The 14,872-nt window shown below is 57.4% G+C and overlaps 1 protein-coding gene across 1 annotated transcript; it reads right to left on the minus strand.

Moving 5' to 3' along the window:
- Positions 1 to 6,389: 6,389 nt before the first annotated feature.
- LOC103535480 (digestive cysteine proteinase 1) lies at positions 6,390 to 12,960 on the minus strand. Its single transcript, XM_008501537.2, has 11 exons — positions 12,833 to 12,960; positions 11,889 to 11,948; positions 11,601 to 11,693; positions 11,323 to 11,495; positions 10,116 to 10,359; positions 9,385 to 9,580; positions 9,107 to 9,300; positions 8,272 to 8,363; positions 8,033 to 8,194; positions 7,269 to 7,458; positions 6,390 to 6,846 (listed from the first exon to the last, which is right to left on the minus strand). Exons 1-11 carry the CDS (start codon positions 12,882 to 12,884, stop codon positions 6,659 to 6,661), a joined length of 1,644 nt encoding a protein of 547 aa, XP_008499759.1. The 5' UTR covers positions 12,885 to 12,960; the 3' UTR covers positions 6,390 to 6,658.
- Between the last annotated feature and the right edge of the window lie 1,912 nt (positions 12,961 to 14,872).

Consider the following 14,872-nt stretch of genomic DNA (forward strand, 5'->3'; position numbering starts at 1 on the left):
TCTGAGGTCCCTTCCAACCCAGCCAATTCTAGGATTCTATGATTTGGTTTGCAGGGGGGGTTGGGTTGGGGCAGGGTCTGACACCCCAGTTCTGGGGGTTCTGCCCCAGCCTGGTGCTGGGAAGCTTTGGGTTTCCCTCTGCTTCCAGGTGGAGGTTGGACTTCAGGTGCTGCAGGAAGAGGAGGGTGAACTGCACACCCGAAATGATCAGGGGGTTTCCAGCCACTCAGGTTTGGTTTTCACAACATGACCCAAAAGAGGTGCTGGGAGCTCAGATCTGGGAGCTCAGATCTCTGCTGCCTGCCCGAACCCCCGGGGAAACTGCAGCAGTTTGGAGTTAAAAGCCCACTGGAAATCCCAAATCTCTCCAACAAAAGCCCCAACCCCTCCCGGGGTGTTCACAGCCCCCAGCACTGCCCAGTTTGCCCTCTGGCACCAACATTCCTCTCATTTTCCACTCGATCCCTCTCGGGCTGTCAGGGGAGACCTTGAAATCTCCAGGAAGGTTCATTCCCCCCCCTCTTTTCTTATTTTTCCTCCCCCCTTTTATTTTCCTCCTCTTTTGTTTTTCTTCCCTTTTTCTTTCCTCCCCCCTTTTCCCTCCCCCCTTTTCTCCCCTTCCCCCCCTTTTCCCTCCCCCTTTTCCCTCCCCCCTTTTCCCTCCCCCCTTTTCCCTCCCCCTTCTTCCTCCCCCCTTTCCCTCCCCCCCTCCTTTCCTCCCCCCATTTCCCTCCCCCATTTCCTCCCCATTTCCCTCCCCCCATTTCCCTCCCCCATTTCCCTCCCCCATTTCCCTCCCCCATTTCCCTCCCCCATTTCCCTCCCCCCATTTCCTCCCCCCTTTTCCCTCTCCCCCTTTTCCCTCTCCCCCTTTTCCCTCTCCTCCCTTTCCCTCTCCCCCTTTTCCCTCTCCCCCTTTTCCCTCTCCCCCTTTTCCTCTCCCCCCTTTTTCCTCTCCCCCCTTTTTCCTCTCCCCCTTTTTCCTCTCCCCCCTTTTCCTCTCCCCTTTTTCCTCTCCCCCTTTTTCCTCTCCCCCCTTTTTCCTCCCCCCCTTTTCCTCCCCCCCTTTTTTCCTCCCCCCCCTTTTTCCTCCCCCCCCTTTTTCCTCCCCCCTTTTTCCTCCCCCCCTTTTTCCCTCCCCCCCTTTTCCTCCCCCTTTTCCTCCCCCTTTTCCCTCCCCCTTTTCCCTCCCCCTTTTCCCTCCCCCCTTTTCCCTCTCCCCCCTTTTCCTCCCCCTTTTCCCTCCCCTTTTCCCTCCCCCATTTCCCTCCCCATTTCCCTCCCCCCATTTCCCTCCCCCCTTTTCCCCCTTTTTCCTCTCCCCCTTTTCCCTCCCCCCCTTTTCCCTCCCCCCCCTTTTCCCTCCCCCTTTTCCCTCCCCCTTTTCCCTCCCCCTTTTCCCTCCCCCTTTTCCCTCCCCCTTTTCCCTCCCCCTTTTCCCTCCCCTTTCCCTCCCTCCCCTTTTCTCCCCCCTTTTCCCTCCCCCATTTCCCTCTCCCCTTTTCCCTCTCCCCCTTTTCCTCTCCCCCTTTTCCCTCTCCCCCTTTTCCCTCTCCCCTTTTCCCTCTCCCCCTTTTCCCTCTCCCCCTTTTCCCTCTCCCCCTTTTCCTCTCCCCTTTTCCCTCTCCCCTTTTCCCTCTCCCCCTTTTCCCTCTCCCCCTTTTCCCTCTCCCCCTTTTCCCTCTCCCCTTTCCCTCTCCCCTTTTCCCTCTCCCCCTTTTCCTCTCCCCCATTTTCTCCCCTTTTCCCCCCCCTTTTCCCTCTCCCCTTTTCCCTTCCCCTTTTCCCTCCCCCCTTTTCCTCCCTTCCCTCCCCCCCTTTTTCCCCTCCCCCTTTTCCTTCCCCCTTTTCCTCCCCCCTTTTCCTCCCCCTTTCCTCCCCCTTTCCCTTCCCCCCCCTTTTCCCTCCCCCCTTTTCCCCTCCCCCTTTTCCCTCCCCCTTTTCCCTCCCCCTTTCCCTCCCCCTTTCCCCCCCCTTTTTCCCTCCCCCCTTTTCCCTCCCCCCTTTTTCCCTCCCCCCTTTTATTTCTTTTCCCCTCTTTTATTTCTTTTCCCCCTCTTTTTTTTTCCTTTTTCCCCACTCCAGATACCAAACCATTCCCACTCCCACCTTCTCCAAGTGCTGAAGCTGAAACCCAAGCTGCTCACTGCATTTCTCTGCCTTTCCCAAGCAGGACCAGGGGAGTATCTTGGGTTGGGGTTTGGGTTTTACTCTTTGTTTGTTTTTTCTTTTTTTTTTTAACCCAGGCTGCCTGGGTGTGGATGTTAAACCCGAGGTTCTGCTGTGCTTGGGGACCTCGGGGGCTGCTTGGGCAGATCCACCCGTGGGGAGGAGAAACACCTCGTGAAATGTGGTTTGGTGCCTGTGGGTGGGGATTGGGAAATCCCAGGAGTGGAAAACAAGAGGGAGAGCTGGAAATAAAAACCTTTTGGATGCTCCGAGGTTCTGGGAGAGGAGGGGGGAGGAGGTTTAGGGGGGGTTGTGAGGTCTGGAAGGGGTTGTGAGCTCACCTGGGAAATGTCCCCAGGTTTCTGGGGGGAGGAAAAATAAAATAAAATAAAGTAACTCTTCAGAAGTCCTGGGGGAGGGGTTGTAAATGTCTGTTGGGCTGAAGGAGGGGAAAATAAAAAAAGAAAAAAAAAGAAAGAAAAAAGAAGAAAGGAAAAAAAGAAAAAGAAGGGGAAAAGACAAAAGAAAAAAAGGAAAAAGAAGAAAAAAGAAAGAGAAGAAAAAAGGAAAAAGAAAAAAGAAAAGAAGAAAAGAAAGAAAAAAAAAAGAAAAAGAAGAAAAAAGAAAAAGAAGAAAAAAGAAAGAAGAATAAAAAAAAGAAAGAAGAAAAAAGAAAAATAAGAAAAAAGAAGAAAGGGAAAAAGAAAAAGAAGGGAAAAAGGCAAAAGAAAAGAAGAAGAAGAAAAAGAAAAAAGGGAAGAAAAAAGGAAAAAAAAAGAAAAAGAAAGAAAAGAAAGAAAAAAAAAAGAAAAAAAGAAAAAGAAGAAAAAAGAAAAAAGAAAAAGAAAAAAGAAAAGAAAAAAGAAGAAAAAAGAAAAAGAAAGAAAAAGAAAAAGAAGAAAAAGAAAAAAAGAAAAAGAAAAAAGAAGAAAAAAGAAAAGAAAAAAAGAAAAAGAAGAAAAAAGAAAAAAAAAAAAGAAAAGAAAAGAAAGAAAAAAGAAAAAAAAAAGAAAAAAAAGAAAAAGAAAAAAAAGAAAAAAGAAAGAAAAAAAAGAAAAAAGAAAAAAGAAAAGAAAAAAGAAGAAAAAAGAAGAAAGAAGAAAAGAAAAAAAAAAAGCAAAATAAGAAAAGAAGAAAAATAATAAAAAGAAGGAAAAAAAAAGGAAAAGAAAAATAAAGAAAAAAAAACCAACAAAAAAACCCCAAGGTGTTTTGGGGCACAGAACACCGAACCGGGCCGAGCTGTTGTGCTGGGGAAGGAGCTGGTGGTGAAGGGAATGGAAGAAAACAAGGTTTCCAAAGCCCCGCTGGGTGGTTTTCCAGCACAGAACCCCCGCAGTTTTCCTTTGCAGAGCCGGGGGGGCGGATGCAGCGATTTGTAACAACCCCCCCCCAAAAAAAAAACCCCAAAACCCTCCAGTTTTGGTACCAGAAAGCAACTCCGAGATGGAGCCCCCTGGGGCAGCCTAAACCCTCGGGGTTGGGTGTCCTGGGTCCTTTTCCTCTCGGAACCACCCGGTTCTGTCCTGCCCCAGCTCCCAAACCCCCGAGAGGTTCTGGAGCTCTTTGGCTGCAGAATTGGGAGCCAAGAAGTTGCCAAATGGTTTTTCCTTCAGCTGCAGCTCCCTGTCCCAACCCCCTAACAGATAATAATCCCATTTTCTGGCTCTTTCCCTTTCTTTTGGAATAATTCCCTATTTTTATGCGAGCTGCGAGAGGTTTTGGGGGTTTGTGGTTGGGATTTTTTTTTAATTTTGGGTTTTTTTTAAATTTTTTTTATTATCATTATTATTTCCGAGGAGAATTCAGCCCCAGCTGCGAGGCAGCCAAGGGGTTTTTAGGGGCTGGAACCCATTTTCTGGCCACCTGGCAGCGCTGCAGAGAGGGCTGGGAACGCAGCTGCCTCCGGAGGGAAGCAGCCGGATCCAGGACAGGCTGAAAAAAAACCCCCAAAACAAACCCAAAACCCAAAACCCCAACCCAAACCCCTCTGAAATCCCAGCAGCCTTCCCTCAGAGGATGATTTAGCTCGGCAAACCCAGCCCACCCTGGATTCCTGGCTCTGTGGACAGCTCGATCCCACAGCTCTGGATGCTCTCAAAGAGTGAAACAGCTTTAGGGAGGGGTTTGTTCCCTCTCAGCTCCCTCCCTGGTCCTGGCTGGGAACCCAGCAGGGAACTGGGATGATCCCAAAATTCCCATCCCCAGCCCAGGGGATGAGTTGGGTGCAGGCAGGAGGAGGGAGCAGCGTTCCCAGAGGAATGCTGAGGGTGCTTGTGGGGTCCCGGAGCCTCCAGCACCCTGGTGGAGGGGAAAATGTCCTTGGGTGTGATCCAGGAGGAATCTTGGGTTTAATTCATGGCTTTAAGGCCAGGAGCAGCTCCACCTGCACCATAGGTGGGGAAGTTGTCAAGGTGGAAGTCTGGGAGATGCTCAGCTGGGAGGTGAGGACTTTTGGCAGCCAGTTGTGGGCATCTTTATGGATGAAATCCCAAGAGAGCATCAGGTAGGGTGGACAAGTCCTTTGGAAGCTCAGGAAAGCCCAGAACAGGCTCCCAGCTCCATCACCTTAAGACAACCCTCTCAAGACATCACCTTGCAGGCAGATGTCACCAGATTTGGGCACCTCAGCACCAATCCCCTGCTTGGCAGAGGTTGAGAAGGGGCAGCTGAAGAAGGAGGGGACCCTGGAGGTGGCAGAGGACCACAAAAACCACAGAAAACACCAAACAGGAGGCAGAACAGAGGAATGAAATCTGCTCAGCAAGGGCTTCCAGCAGGAAGCTGAGCCCTGGAGCCACCCCAGCCTGCAGCCCAAGATCCTGGTGGGATTTTCAGGAGGGAAGGTGCCAGATCCTCTTGGATTTCACCCTCCAGACAGTGCTCAGTCCCCATTAAGCACCAACCTCAGCTTCTATTTCACCACCAAAGCATCAGGTTTGGGGAGTTTAGCAGGCAATGGGCTCCTTCCAAAGGAAACCTGAAATGCTTCCCTTGAAGCCAGCTTTGCTTCCAATAAAAAGCAGGGTTCAGGGTGGTTGCTCTTTGCTTCACTCAGCAAGAAAACAACCCAAAACTGGAGCAGCTCCATGGTTTGGGTGTTGAGGGAAGTCTGGAGGTTGCAGCCAGATGCCAAGGTTGGCTCTGGAAACAACAACCCTCTCTTCAGGTGTGTCCTTTTTTATTTTTCCCCTTTTCCAGCTGTCATAAACAGAGGGGTTGTGGGGGTTTTTTTAAGTTCCCAACCACCCCAAACTCCCCACACCCCCAGCTGCTCTCCCTCCTCGTGCCACAAATGCAAAATTTCAGCTCAATTCCTTCCAGCAAATTCCCACCTTGTCCAAAGGGAGCCTGAAAGTCCCAGTTCCCTGAAAGTCAAAGCCTGTTTTTTATTGACTGCAGGCAAGAGAATCAAAGACCCAGAGCCCTGGACTCCCCTGGAATAAATCACATTATTCCCTCAGCAAGTGATGCTTTCTCCTGGCTGGGAACTGGAGCATCCCTGCTAAGGGGGATGAAGGCAGCACCAGGAGTCAGGGCTGCAAACTGGGAAAAGAAAGAGGTGAACAAGGGAAAGAAAACAGGAAAAGAGGTGAACAAGGGAAGGAAAACAGGAAAAGAATCCCAACCTTCCAGCCCTGACTGGGAGCTAATCCCACCTCATGGAAGGACACCCCGGGTTGGTGGTGAGGAAGGGGGAGCCATGGAGGATGCTGCTCCTCAGCTACCAAAAAAACCCCCAAAAAACATTTAGGGGGAAGATGCAGCCCGGAGAAGGGAGGATTGACCCTTCTTTCCCTTTTGGAGGGTTCCCTCCCCACCTGCAAATTGGGCTCAGGATAATCAGGCAGCTCCCAGCTCTGCTGCCCGTGGGGCTCTGTCCCCAGGCTGGGTGTGAGCAGGGCACCAGGAAGGAGCCTTCACCCCACCCTGCCACCCAGCCCCAGCTTCTCCAGGTCCTCAGCCAGGCTCCCCCATGGCTGTGCAATTTTGGGGTAAAACTCCCCAAGAAAAAACCCACCCTGGAAGCTTTGCTTTCAACCCCAAAATGAGGAGGGGAAACTGAGTCACACCAAGCACTGACCCACGGAGAGAAGCTGAGCAGGGGACACAGATGTCCTCTGGGCTGAGCACTGGGTGAAACTCATCACACAGAGGGCTGCAGAAGACAGTGACAACCAAGGGCAGGAAGCAGAAGACACCCCAGGATCTCAGGCAGGATCTTCTACAGCTTTTATTGCCCCAACAACTCATTCCCTCTCCAGAGGGCAGGGAGCATCCTCTGAACTTCCCAGCTGAGCTGCCCACAGCCACCTCCTGGAGTCTCTCGTCCCCTCTGCCAGCCCAAACTCCCTCTGGAGCTGCCCAAGGGCACATGGAGGGGACAGGACCCACTTGGGGGGCTGTGTCCCATCAGACTGGATCCAGGGAGAGGTCCAAGAGTGTCCCCAAGGGCTCAGCCTGCCAAGCTAGCAGAGAGGTGGTCCCATCAGGCCAGGATGGGGTAGGTGGCTTCTGTGGCCACCCCACAGTTGTTGTCCTTCATGGCCATGAGGATGTAGCCATCGTTGCCCCAGTAGGTGGACCAGGAGTTCTTGATGAGCCAGTAGGTCTCTCCCTGCAGGACTCCATAGCCCACGGCCAGCACTGCGTGGTCCAACGTTCCTGACACGTTTCCTGCAGGGGACAACATGGGGACAGCTCATCTGGACATCAGCCCTGTCCTGAGACCATCCCTGTGCTGAGATCTTCCCTCTCCTGAGACCATCCCTATCTGGTGATCATCCCTGTCCTGACCCCATCCCTGTCCTGACCCCATCCCTGTCCTGACCCCATCCCTATCCTGGCACCATCCCTGTCCTGACACCATCCCTGTCCTGACACCATCCCTGTCCTGAAATCATCTCTGTCCTGACCCCATCTCTGTCCTGACCCCATCCTTGTCCTGACACCACCCCTGCTCCCAGTGCTCCCAGCAGCTCTGGGTGGGGGCTGCAGGGTCAGTCCCCTCTCCCATCCCTGCCCAAGATGCTCAGCAGGAATTAGGGGATCCCAGGACCCCCGAGCTCCTCCCGTGCCCCAGGTGCCACCCGACTCACCACACTTGGGCTCGTAGTAGACACCGTTGGAGTAGAAGGAGAAGGTTTTGTGGGAGGCATCGATGCTGACAGCCACGGGGCCGTGCTTGTAGATGGCAGCTTTGACTGCTGTGATGTTGCCCGAGGTGACATTGACATAGCCTGTGATCTTGGCCAGCATCTCAGACTGGTTGTAGTGGCACAAGCCATTCTGTGGCACCCAGGGAATGGGGACACCACGTCACTTGGTGCCCCCGGGTCCCCTTGCAGGGCCCCTGCCCACCCTGGATGATCTGATGCAGGACATGGGCTGTGACAGGGTCCCTGTCCTGCCTTGCCCACCCTGGTGGTGGTGGTGGTGGGGACGTTGTCCCAGTGGCTGCAGGGACACGAAGTTGTCCCCAGGCAGGGTGGGGAGCTGGGTCTGCACCCCCAGCCCTGAGAGGCTCTTCCCTGAGTCTTGCAGCTACGTCCCTGTCCCCAGGCAGCTCTGCTCCATCCCTGCACCCCAGGGTATGGAGGGACCCATGGGTGGAGGAGCCTCATCCCTGTTTTGCAAGAAGAGAAACTGAGGCACGTGGTGATGAAACCACCCGGCTGAGCCCTGGGGCTGCACTTTGGGCTGGGCTTTGGACGTCGGTGGCTTGGGCTGGAGGTGACCTCCCCATCCCCAGAGCTTGTTACACCATCCATCCCCCCTCTCCCCCCATCAGGGCCCATCCCAAGACTTGGGGACTCAGGGGCAGCACAGAGTTGGTCACCCAGGGCGTGTTGATGTCCCTCACCTGCCCCTTGTAGGTGCCATAGGACTCGGTGCTGGAGATGCCCCCGTGTTTCTTGATCCACTCGTAGGCTCTCCACTCCTCACCCCCATCACAGGCGTAGTTCCCAAAACCCCAGGAACAGTCGATGAGGACTTGTTGGGACAGGGGGGTCAGCACGCCGGTCTGTGGGGGGGGACAGCTGGGGACAGGCACCCTCCAGAGAGCCCAACTGTGTCCCTGGGGCATGGCCCCACTCTCACCTTGAGGAAAAGGGCTCCCTCCATTGCCCCCGTGGTGGCAAAGCTCCAGCAGGACCCACAGACTGCTTGGTCCTTGACAGGGGTCACGGCACCTGGGGACAGAGGGATGGGGGGTGAGAGGCTGGGGTGGCACCCGGGGGCGAGGGAAACTGAGGCAGGCGTTGAGGGCTTGCAGAGGCAGCTGGTGGGGGGCTGGGTGCAACACGTGGGAGCCAAGGGTGTTGGGGGGGTCACTCAGAGCTGGTGGGGACACAAAGGGAAGGCAGAGGTGGCACCTCCTCACATCTGGGGCAGCAGAACAAGGGCCAAGGGCTGAGCCCTTTTTCCTCCAGCTTCCAGTGATGGAGCAGAGCGGGGACAACATGGGGACCTGGGGGTCCCGAGGGACAGCACAGCCACAGGGGCTCCCCAGTCACTGAGCAGAGTGGGGACAACAAGGACCTGGGGGTCCCAAGGGACAGCATCACCATGTGGGCTCCCCACTGCCTGGGCAGAGGGAGAACTCTGAAGACCTGGGGGTCCCAGGGGACATTGCAGCTCCATGGGTTGGGGACATCCAGGACCTGGGGGTCCCAAGGGACATTACAGCTCCATGGGTTGGGGACATCCAGGACCTGGGGGTCTTAAAGGATGGCATCACCACATGTGCTCCCCAGTTACTGAGCAGAGTGGGGACAACAAGGACCTGGGGATCCCAAGGGACACCCCCAGCCCCAGGCTCCCCAGCACGGTGATGGGAAGTGGGAACAGCTCAGCTGGACTCGGGGCTGTCCCAGAGGGGGTTCTCACACCCTCGGACACCCCCTGGCAGCAAGACCCCCATCTCCCCACCTACCATACATGCGCCAGTCCAGGCTCTCGGGCAGGATGAGGCCGGTGTAGAGGTGGGTGGGGAAGGGCTGCCCGTGGTTGGGGGTCCCACTGGGTCGGTGTCCCCGCAGAGCAGAGAGCTCCTGGGCTGTGCGGTCAGCGAGGTGGTTGAGGGCCAGAGTGTAGGAGAGGGCAGCTCGGTTCTTGGAGTGCACAAACCTGCAGGCACCAACCAACCAACCATCCCGGTGTGCTCCCCATGGATGGGGGGCTGGGCATCCCCCCCCCTCATTCTGCCTGTACCTCATGTTGTGGATGAAGATGCTCTGCCTGTGCTCCAGCTCCCGTACGGAGCTGTAATTCCGCCCCAAGCGCCGGTGGTACTGGTGGAAAACCCGGTGGGCCCGAGGTTGGTGCCGTCCCACCAGGTCCTCCATGGGGTTTGCCAGCACCCGGTGCTCTGCCACGCTCCCTGGTAGCACCCCACACTTCTTTGTCTCTGGGGAGTAAGGCCACCAGTGAGATGGCACCAGTGAGATGACAACACAGAGATGCCACCAGAGAGATGTCACCACTGAGATGACACCACTGAGATGGCACCAAGGAGGTGAGACCAATGATTTTGGGAAGTCTGGGCTTGTTCAGCCTTGAGAAGGCTCAGGGGACCCCTGTGCCCAGGGCCCGGTGCTGAAAGGTGGCTGCAAAGATGGGGACTCCGTGTGGCCATGGACAAGCCAAGGGGCAATGGGCACGAGTGGCTCCTGGGGAGATTCCCATGGGACACCAGAGGAAAACTGGATTCCAAGGGATTGGAATGGTCCCCAGGGAAGGGGTGGATTCCCCCACTTTGGAAAGTTGGAATTCTGAGCTTGATGGGGTGCTGGGACATCTCCCACCAACAGCACCATGACAAGGGGTGGATCAGATGATCCAGGAGGTCCCTTCCAAGCAGATATTCTGGAGTTCCACAATTCTACCAGCTGCCACCACCCCAAACCTCATGGGCAGCATCTGGGGACCCCAACCCAACTCACCATTGATGGGGGGGTCGAAGATGGAGGGGGGGAAGCTGTTGTCAAAGTCAGTGTAGGAGATCTCATACTTGTCGTAGTGGGAGCCCAGCAGGGTGTTGTAGCCCCGCATCTCATAGTGGACTGGGGCCACCCCACAGCTGGAGTTGGTCACCCACATGGTGTAAACGTTCTTCTTCTGTGCCCAGTGGGTGATGTTCTGCCAGACAGCACAGTACCGACCCTGGAAGTATTCCTCCCGCAGGAACTGGGGGGATATGGAATCAGGGAGGGGGTGGAAGCCTCAGGGTGGGCATCAGATTTGGGTGGAGCCCCCAGATCCTGCCCCCCCCCCTCACTCCTTCCCACCCAACACCTGCTCAGGAGCCCAGAGCTCCTGGTGAACCTTCTGAAGGTTCAGCACCTTGCACCAGGATCTCAGACTGGACCCTGTGTGGCCATGGGGTGGAAAGCCATGGGGTTTGGGGACAAACACGGGACAAACCCTCTGCCTGGCTCAGGGGTGCTGGGGGACACAGTGCACCCATAGAGGGGGCTCTGGCTGCATTCCCCCTCCAAAAGTCTCCAGGATTTTCATAGGATCATCAAATCCCAGACTGGCTTGGGTTGGGTAGGACCCCAAAGCTCTCCCAGTGCCCCCTCTGCCATGGGCAGGGACCCCTCCCACAGCCCAGGGTGCTCCAAGCCCCATCCAACCTTGGACACTGCCAGGGAGGGGGCAGCCACAGCTTCTGGGGGAACCTGGGGCTCAGCACCCTCATGGTGAAGAATTCCTTCCTCACATCTTCTTTTCATCTTTCCAAGATCTCAGCCCAGGGCCATGTGTCTGGGTCAGTGTCCAGCTCGGTGGCAGCTTGCTGTCCCCACCACTCACCCCCTGCACACCTCCTCCTGCTGCTCCCAGCCCTGCCGGAGCCTGCCTGGAGCTGAGCACCGTGCAGGGACTTGCCCAAACCATCCCAAAACACCATCACTCGTGTGGGCTGTGACACGTCCCAACACGGCTGCTGGGTTGGGAAAGGAGCCGACGGTCCGGCCCCGATCCGGTTGGAGAAGTGACCCTCCCTGTGCCCCGGGGTGCTGGGACATGTCCTGTCCTGTCCCAGCACCCTCAGGAGGGAGAGGAGCATCCCCAGCTGCCCGATGCCACCATCCTCAGCATGAGGATGCTCCGAGGAGTTGGTTGGATCCAGGGTTTGGTGTTCCTCACCTTGAAGCCATCCATGCTGGGGAAGACACTCTGTGCCTTGACCACATCCTCCTTGGAGCCAGGCAGCTGGAAACATTTCCTGGTGTTCACCTCCTTCTCAGTGGTCTCTGGTGTGATCTTGTACAGCATCCCATAGGGCTTCACCCCCGCCAGCTGGTAGGTGATCACCTGCCCTGTGCAGGACAGGAAGGGGAAACTGAGGCACGGGTGATGGGGTGGGCTGGGCATGGCCTGGAGCAGACGGCTGCTCCCCCTCCCCTCCCCCCCTCCAGTTTTACCATCATAGTACTGGATCCGGCTCTTGTTTCCTGTCTGGTTGTACCAGGCTTCAAAGGGCTCCTCGATCTCAGCATAGGGCAGGTTAATGACACCTACAGGTCCCCAGAGTGGGCCAGGAGTCAGCTCCAAAGCCTCAGCACCCTAACATCCCTCCCCGAGCCCCCCCAGGCCCACAGCTACTGTCCCCATGGGTCAGAGAGAGAGGCATCTCTCTGTCCCAGTTTGGCACTGGGAGGAGCTGGTGCTGAGCACCCTGTGTGCCCCACCAAGCACAGGGGTCCCATTACCTTGGACGTGGTAGATGGAACCAAACTGAGGGTGTGGGCGGGAGAACCCCTGGTCCTGTCCTGGAAGGCAGAGAAGGGTGGGGGTGAGCAGGGGCTGTCCCCTGTCCCTGGCCATGCAAAGGGTGGGTGCTGCCCGAGGGGGTGCTGCCCCTCCTGGGTTGGGGGGCTTGGCTGAAAGCAGCTCCACGAACCCCCCCGTGGCACAGACACAGGACACTGACACCCTCCCAGGGCCAGCTCCTGGCTCAGCACTGTGCCACCACCCTGAGGTCTCCAGGGAACTCTGGGGTGGCTGATGGAGTGATGTCCCCATGGACATCATGTGTCACCTGCCACAGCTCTGGGTGATGCTTCCAAGGAGAGGTGCAGCCAAGCTGTCCCCTGACAAGCAGGACAGGCTGGAGGGGCACCAAGGAGCCCCCACTGCCTGCACCCCAACCCTGTCTCAGGGGTACCCCCTGTGGCTGGGCACCCAGAGATGGTTCCCAGGGTGGGAGGAGCAGGGATGGATCCAACGAGCCCACAACCCTGCTTGGCTTTACACCCACCCGGAGAGGGGGCCCGGGGGGTGTTGTCCCCTCCTGCTGCTTCCAGGGACAACCCACCCACCTTCCCTACTGGCTCCTCGCCGGCAGCAGAGGCAGGGAAAGGTTTGGGTGAGGGTTAAAGCCCACCCGGCTGGCAGGCACCCCATTTTCCCACACTCCTCACCAAGCCCTGAAGGCACCACCCCCTCCCTTCCCCCCCCCACCCCAACCCTCAGCTCTCCTCAGCCCTGACAGAACCACGAATTTGGGAACCCACCAAGCAAGATCCCACTTCCCCAGCCGCATTCCGGGAAACGCAACGCAATGGGGGGGAGGTCAGAGCGTGTCCCCAGATTGTCCCCAATGGGAACGGTGCCACAGAGAGGGGGACGGGGAGGTGGGAGGGGACAGACTCACCCCGGATGGCGATGCAAAGCGCAGAGGCCACAAGCCAGCAGAGAGCACCCATCCTCCTCACCACCCCGGCTGGCCCAGCACCAGTTCGCTGACACCTTTTTAAGCCCAAGCTGGAGGGGGTGAAACCCGGCAGAGCCAATGCAGAAATCGGGGCCCTCCCCTCAGGAGGAGGTGCCAGGCACCCCGGGGTGCTGGAGGGGAGAGCGTGTCCCGGCAGGGTCCCCACGGAGGGAGATGGAGTAATGCCGGGTGCTGCGAAGTGCAGGATGAGTCCCAGGGGGCAGAGTGGGGAATGGTTGGAGCTATGACCCCCTCCCTCCCCAGTTTGGGGGGTGGGGGGAGATAGGGGGCTTGGGGTTGTGTGTATTAAAGCTCCGGGGAGCTGGGGACAGACCCACGGCCACCAGCCCGCCTCGCTGGGAAGGGGACAGGGTGACAGAGCCGGGGACAGGGTGGCAGAGGTGGGGACGAGTGACAGAGCCTTGGACGGATGACAGAGCTGGGGACGGGGTGACAGAGCTGGGGCCAGGCTCCTCCGGGCTGGGACACGACCGCAGCCTCTTGTGCACCCCCAGCCTGCCTTGGGAACACAGCTCCGAGCCGGAAACTGCGGCGGAGGGTGACATCAAAATATCAGCAGCCCCTCGCTGTCACCTCCCCCTGCGGCTGGAGGGTGGTTGGGGGTCAGGATCGGGCCCAGGCGGAGCTGGGGGTTGGGTTATTTCCAGCCAGGGAGGTTTTGCCTTGGCAGGGTGTCTGCCTCACACTGAGAGTTTGCATGGGGGTTCCCCCAGCCAATGACAACCCCCCCCAACCCCCCAAAGACTCCCTTGATCCAGGGGGTGGGGGGACAAAAGTTTGAGGTGCACTCTGCAGGGTGGGTGCTCCCAGCACCCTAGGCTGGGGGCTCAGAGAGAGTGCAGGAGGCTGCGACAGGGTGCTGGGGGCTCAGGTAGGGTGCTGTGGGGCTCATACAGGGTGCTGGGAACTCATACAGGGTGTTGAGGGGTTAAGACAGGGTGCTGGGTACTCAGGCAGGGTGCTGGAAGCCCAGGCAGGGTGCTGGTGGGCTCACCCCTCTCCCAGGGCTCACCAGTATGGGAGTTGGTGTGACCAGTGCCAAATTTTGGGACTGTCCCACCACCAACATTGTCTGGACAAGGAGTATCGAAGGGCTTGGGGGTACCTGGTGGGTTATGGGTGGTCACAGCAACAGCTTGAGCTGGCCAGGACCCCCAGGACCCCCACCCCATCCCGGGGAGACAAGTGGGAGCCCTCCTAACACGTGGTGCCAAGCTGCCTCTGTCACCCACTCTGCAAAGTGGGCTCCTCCTCGCCCTCTCCCTCCCCTCCTCCAAGCTCTGCCCTGTCCCAGGCTCCCCCCATGCCTTGAGACCCCTGCCAGGAGGGGGATGGGGAAGGGGGGGGGCTGCTGCATGTGTTCTGCCATCAGAGGATCACCTTAATCCTGCTCACGGGGTCACCCCTGTTTGCCACATGCTGTCCCCACGATGTCCGCTGACCAGGGATGCGTGTTTTGGGGGTGGTGGTGTCATAGAATCCCAGAGTGGTTTGGGTGGGAAAGGACCTTAAAGACCACCCAGTGCCCCTCTGCCATGGGCAGGGACACCTCCCCCAGCCCAGGGTGCTCCAAGCCCCATCCAACCTTGGACACTGCCAGGGATGGGGCAGCCACAGCTTCTGGGGGCACCCTGGGGCTCAGCACCCTCATGGGCAGGGGGTGATGGGTGGTGGGGAGGGTCCCCGGCTCCATCAGGGGAATGGGAGGGACAGGCTGCTCCCGGGAACGAGCTGGATGCCACCCGGCCGAGCATCCCCACGCACAGCCTGACAGCCAGAAAATCACAGAAGGGTTGGAAAAGCCCTTTAAGATCACCTCGTCCAACCATTACCCCAAGCACTGCCCAGCCCACCACTAAACCACGTCCCTCAGCACCACATCTCCCAATCCTGCCCGACAGAGCCGTGGCAGCGTCCCCCAATGCTAAGAAGGGACCCGGGGTCCCTCGGTGCCATCTT

This window comes from Calypte anna, chromosome 23, assembly GCF_003957555.1.
Source record: "Calypte anna isolate BGI_N300 chromosome 23, bCalAnn1_v1.p, whole genome shotgun sequence".
Lineage (NCBI taxonomy): Eukaryota > Metazoa > Chordata > Aves > Apodiformes > Trochilidae > Calypte > Calypte anna.